This window comes from Ailuropoda melanoleuca, chromosome 4 (genome assembly GCF_002007445.2).
Source record: "Ailuropoda melanoleuca isolate Jingjing chromosome 4, ASM200744v2, whole genome shotgun sequence".
Taxonomy (NCBI): Eukaryota; Metazoa; Chordata; class Mammalia; order Carnivora; family Ursidae; genus Ailuropoda; species Ailuropoda melanoleuca.
Genome location: NC_048221.1, coordinates 6910180 through 6915996, shown reverse-complemented (window position 1 = coordinate 6915996; position 5817 = coordinate 6910180). Strand labels below are relative to the sequence as shown.

The 5817-nt window shown below is 39.3% G+C and overlaps 1 protein-coding gene across 1 annotated transcript in view; it reads left to right on the top strand.

Moving 5' to 3' along the window:
• The window catches only part of LOC100478482 (zinc finger protein 426-like), a 12978-nt gene extending 7379 nt beyond the window's left edge, over positions 1-5599 (top strand). The window contains exons 4-9 of the mRNA XM_019801889.2: positions 717-764; positions 1240-1325; positions 1939-2065; positions 2572-2733; positions 3326-3408; positions 3869-5599. Coding sequence (XP_019657448.1) covers positions 717-764; positions 1240-1325; positions 1939-2065; positions 2572-2733; positions 3326-3408; positions 3869-5137 — 1775 coding nt within the window. The 3' untranslated portion in view covers positions 5138-5599. The remainder of the gene's footprint in view (positions 1-716; positions 765-1239; positions 1326-1938; positions 2066-2571; positions 2734-3325; positions 3409-3868) is intronic.
• The last annotated feature ends 218 nt before the right edge of the window (positions 5600-5817 follow it).

Sequence of the window (5817 nt, the reverse complement as noted above, 5' to 3'; positions counted from 1 at the left end):
ATGTGTTTGAATCATGTAATAAGTACAGTTGAGAAAGTAGATGTATTTAAGTTTATGCAAACATATTTAAGTTTTCTAATAGTAAATCTGCAAAAAGTTTTAAATTTAAAATTTAATTAAAAATAATTAAAATCCAAAATCCTGTTTTACTAACTGCATATCAAGTACTCAATAGTGTATGTGGCTTCTGGCTACAAAATGGACAGTGCAGTTCTAGAATGATGTCTGATCATATTTGGGAATAAGAACCTCAGAATCTCAAACATTTGAGAGAAGCCTATCTGCATTCAATTGTGGCTCTCTTTTTTTCTTAATTGGTTGGTATTGGGCCAATGATTAGCGTTCTGTGAATCTAGCTGTATCAGCTATGAAATAGGGCTATGATATTTATTGTAAAGGGTTGTTAGGATAATTAGGTGAGCTGATGCACGTACAGCTCCTAGTGAGACACACATCTGTCATGTATCTGTCGTCAGGATATGGTAATAGCTGTTACTGACTTTCATGCCAAAGGTTATAACATTTTTGGTGAGTTTCCCATATATCATCTACAGAGAGCTAATATATGATGTTTGATAATGGATTAGTAATGCTTACTGATTAATGATTGATATGAAAAGTACTCTGGGTAACACTGTGTCAAGAGTAATGATTGCCATATTTACTTAGATTCTTAAGTTGCACTGAAGTGATCTTGGCATCAAATTTCTCATCAGGCAAATTTCATCACTCTCCCAGGATGGCAGCCATTGATCTGACCCATGGTAAGTCGTTGATTCTCATTTTCAGAGGATTCTTAAAGGTCACCCCTACACAATATAGGGCCCAGGGATCTGGGACTAAGCAGTCAGGCTGCTGGTTCAGTTAGAGCTGAAATATGCTGGAGAATGCTGTTATCTAAGTTAGCTTCCTTGTGTGTATGGTTTGGGATTTAGGTGTCGGATCTCGGGCAAATAAAAAATCGGATTTCCCAGGGATTAGGTTTCCATATACCTAAATACCTAAAATAAGATGATGACCCATTTCCTCGTGGGCATTATATCTAGCATGTCCCTTTTATGGTTCCAGGGGAGGCAGGGCCACACTGATATTTTATGGCAGTAGTGTGAATTTGTGTGAGATTTCTTGAGCATGCAGGGATATACGGGAATCTCAGACTACGATGCAATGATTTTCAGGTAGGTGATTCTGGGAAATATGGTCATGCTGTGTTCTACGTATTCTTTTTTTCCCTCGAAGATCTTTCTAGAGGTCCTTTTTCTCTTCCTGAGGAAAATACAGAGGCAGAAAGGATGGTGGCTGTCTGGCTGAAAAATTATCAACAGGTAATAAAAAAGCGTATCAATCAACAGAATGCCATACTTATATCCACCAGGTGGATACATTCCTAGGCACGTCTGTGTCCTGAGCTCCTGAAAGGAAATAAACCCCACACAAGGACTGGGTCCCCAGTTGCATTTTCCCTGGGAGTGGAAACTCTCATATTGAAAAGGGAGTATCCTGAAAATAATCTTAGTATTTCACTAATCATTTATGAACCTCATGAATACCAGGGGCATGTTTCCACCTTGCTGTGTGCTCTGCCATGGTAAGGAAGGTGTAAGTGCCTTTTTCTCAATGAATTTAGTCATTCTACCCTCTTTATCAAGGATCTTTAGTGTGCTCAGAAGTCTGCTGCAATATAGGGAAATAAGAAGAACTGCTCTGGTTTTACTGAGATAAACTCAAAATCTTAAAAGGTGCCATTAAAGCCATATGAGTGGAGATGAGTAGTGAATGAGTCTAGATGGGGAGAAGAGGACCTAGGAGCTAGCACTGTGGGAGGATAATGAGAAATCTCATAGCCCTGCAGGAGTATTGAGTCTTGCGCCCTCATTCTCCCATGAACGTTGGTGTGGATGTTTCTTGTCTCAAGCCAATATGGGTGTGATGGTTTAGATTGCAGTGACCTTCAAGGATGTGGCAGTGGACTTCACCCAGGAGGAGTGGCTATTATTGGACCTCACTCAGAGAAACCTATACAGAAACGTGATGCTGGAGAACTACCAGAACCTGGTCGCAGTAGGTAAGGCTGCCAACATTCCAGATATGTGTCATATACTTCATGTGTTTCCAGCCTTGATGATGCCGTCTGCACATTATTGGAAAAAAGAGGTGCACAGTCCCTGCACTAATGGGTCATGATATGCAACGAGTGTTTGTAAATGTGGCCCTGAGGCCAACAGCAGCACCATCACTCTGGAGTTTACATTCTTAGACTCCACTTTTGGCGTTCTGAATGATAAAGCTGGGATTGTTGCCGCATCTTCTGTGTTTCATTAAGCCATCCTGATAATTGGGATGCACTCCAGTGTTTGAGGACCACTGTTCTAGTGGTTTCCCCATCAGAACGAAGATCTCCTTTCTTCATCTCCTTTATTTCCTATTTGAATAAATATCTTTATGCTTTTTAAACACGTGCATACATTCAAATTTGGCTTTCAGGGGTCAAGAGATAAGTACTCTAGTCACAGAAGGGGAGTATTTGCCTCTTTCGTGGTCCTTTCGGGATAATTTTTCTGCTTTCATTAGAAATACAGTTCTGGATTCATCAGAGGCTGTGTCATCTCTTGCATGAGGCTCTCCTGTTAATGTACCTTTTCCTGTGGACAGAATATCAGCTGTCGAAACCTAAGCTTATCGCTTGGTTGGAACAACAAGAGCTGAGGACAGTGGAGAAGGGAGTTTTCCAAGGTGAGTGTTGTTAACAGACTTAACTGGTCAGTCCGAGGGATGGAATCTTTTCAACTTTAATGTGTAAAATTTTTAAGATACATTTGTCTCAGAGGGCTGAAACCGTTTATCTCTGATGTTTTTTGGATATCTTCAATTTCCTTCAGTCTTCTACTTAAAATTTCTATGATCGCACAAATGACTTGTCCTAAGTCTTTAAGTTTATCATTTTGGTGTATCCTCCTTGTCCAGGTATTTTTCACGTGTCTACTTGATGATATATTTCCTTGATAATATTTTGTTATTGTTTACCTCGTGTTTGATTTTCAGGAAATTATTTTTTAGTAAGCCACTTAAGTCTGTCCCTACACACTTGTTGTATTTTTCCCATAAACAAATTGGTGAACCTTTTTTCTTGTTATTTTATCATTTTTAATATGAAAATAAAACTGAGTCTTCTTTTAACTTTCTTTTTTATTATGTTATGTTAGTCACCATACAGTACATCATTAGTTTTTGATGTAGTGTTCCATGAAAAACTGAGTCTTAATTTAAAATTGTTTAGCCTGTGATTTCTTCAAATATTTAAATTTGTGTTTTTGTTTTACTTCAGAATGGGAAACACAACCTCAAACTGAAAGGTCAGCGTCTCACCAGGATTTTTTTGGAGGAAAAACAGCCATTGAAATACAAAAAGTAAGATTGATATGTGACATTTCTTACATTCCATGTTGAAAAAAGATTGGTGGTCCTATTATAAAATTCAGTGCAAGTGTGAGATATTTGAGACAAATGGCATTCACCAAAGACAGAGTAATTCAGAGATACTCTGAATGTGATGATTTGGGATTTATAATCCAAATCTGTCTGGAAAATTATTGTTCCTTAGATGCCACAGGTACACATTCCCAGATATATAACTTGTCATGGAATCTTTAAACATTTTTATGAAATTTTAATGGAATGATCTTAAGAGTAGATGCCATCAGTTTTTGGCAGAAGAGTTCCCTGGTTTAACTTGAAAGAAATCAACAGAAACTGTATTTATGTAATGAAAACGCTAAGAGTCATCATCATCATGTTTCTCGTATTATAAGGTTGAGATTTATAATCAGTCTGAAAATCCTCTCATCAACTTTTATCCCTTCATCAACAGGAAAGGACCCGCCATGGAGCAAAACTCTCTGACTGTGAGCAACGTGGCAAAGTCTTGAGTAAACATTTAAACCTTAGGACACACATGAGAATTCAAAATAGAGGGAACAGTTTTGAGTGTAATCAGTATCACAATGGCCTTCTTAATCTGCAAAAGAAAAACTCCGCTAGAGAGAAACTTTCTGAGTTTAATCAGTGTGGTAAAGTCTTCAGCCGGACTCCACATACAGTGTATGAGAGAACCAGCGTGGCAGAAAAGACTTTTGAATGCAATGACTGCGGGAAAACATTCATTAGTCGTTCACACCTTCAGGCACATAGGAAAACTCACGGTGGAAGAGAGTTCAATGAATGGAAGCAATTTATAAAAGCTTCCGTTTTCTCAGCAGGACAGAATGAGCATGTGCAGACACACGCTGCTCAAGAACTCCATGAATGTAAACAATGTGGGAAGTCTTATGCAGATTCCAAGTGCCTCAATAATCATATCATTCGACTTCACACTGGAAGAAAACCCTTTGAATGTAGTGAATGTAGGAAAGCCTTCGCTACATCCTCACGCCTTTATGTGCATTTGAGAATTCACACTGGAGAGAAGCCCTATCGATGTAAAGAATGTGGGAAACACTTCCAGTGGCCCTCACTCCTTCGTAAACATGTTCGTACTCACAGTGGCGAGAAGCCCTATAAATGTAAGGAATGTGGAAAAGCTGTCAGTCGTTCTTCAGTTCTTAATGAACATTTGAGAATTCACACTGGAGAGAAGCCCTATAAGTGTAAGGAATGTGGGAAACACTTCGCTTGGCTGTCAGTCCTTCGTAAACATGTTCAAACTCACAGTGGTGAGAAGCCCTATAAATGTAAGGAATGTGGGAAAGCCCTCAGTAGTTCCTCAATTCTTAATGAACACTTGAGAATTCACACTGGAGAGAAGCCCTATAAATGTAAGGAATGTGGGAAAGCCTTTACTAATTCCTCACGACTTAGTGTACATTTGAGAATTCACACCGGAGAGAAACCCTATCAATGTAAGGAATGTGGGAAAGCTTTTGTTTGGCCCTCAGTCCTTAAAAAACATCTACGAACTCACAGTGGAGAGAAGCCCTTTGAATGTGGTGAATGTGAGAAAGCCTTCAGTAATTCCTCATATCTTAATGAACGTTTGAGACCTCCTACTGGAGAGAAAACCTTTCAATGTGGTGAATGTGGGGAAGCCTTTCGGACTTTCTTATATTTTAATAGCCATTTAAGAAATCACTCTCGAGAGTAGCCCTATGAACGGAAGTACTGTGGGAAAGCTTTCACTAGTGCTGTCCTCCTGATTTGACATTTAAGTATTTGCACTGGAGAGAAACCCTATTAATGTAAGGAATATGAGAAAGGCTTCACTTGGTTTTCCATGCTTCATAAACATATACAAATTCAAAGTAGACAGAGACCCTGTAAGTGTACGGACTATGGGAAAGCCTTCACTACTTGCACATTTGAAGTCACACTAGAGATAAACGCTATGAATGTAAACACTGAGGGAAAACCTTCTCTGTTTCCTCAAGCCAAACTCAACATGGAAAAAATTGATACCGGAGAGCAACCCCTTGAACGTAAGGAATGTGAGAAAGGCTTCACATTGTAGTCGTGAGTTAACACCTAAAAATGCACAATAGGGGGCGCCTGGGTGGCATAGCGGTTAAGCGTCTGCCTTCGGCTCAGGGCGTGATCCCGGCGTTGTGGGATNCAGAAAGGCTTCACATTGTAGTCGTGAGTTAACACCTAAAAATGCACAATAGATTGAAGACTTAACATACATAGTAAGTGTGACAAGGTCTGTTATTCCAGTGCATTTCAAAAATATAAAAGAAGCCTCATTGGAGGGAAACCGTATGAATAAATATGAGGAACGTGGAAAGGCCCACAGGTGGCCCATTGAGTACGTGAAAGAACTCACTAGTT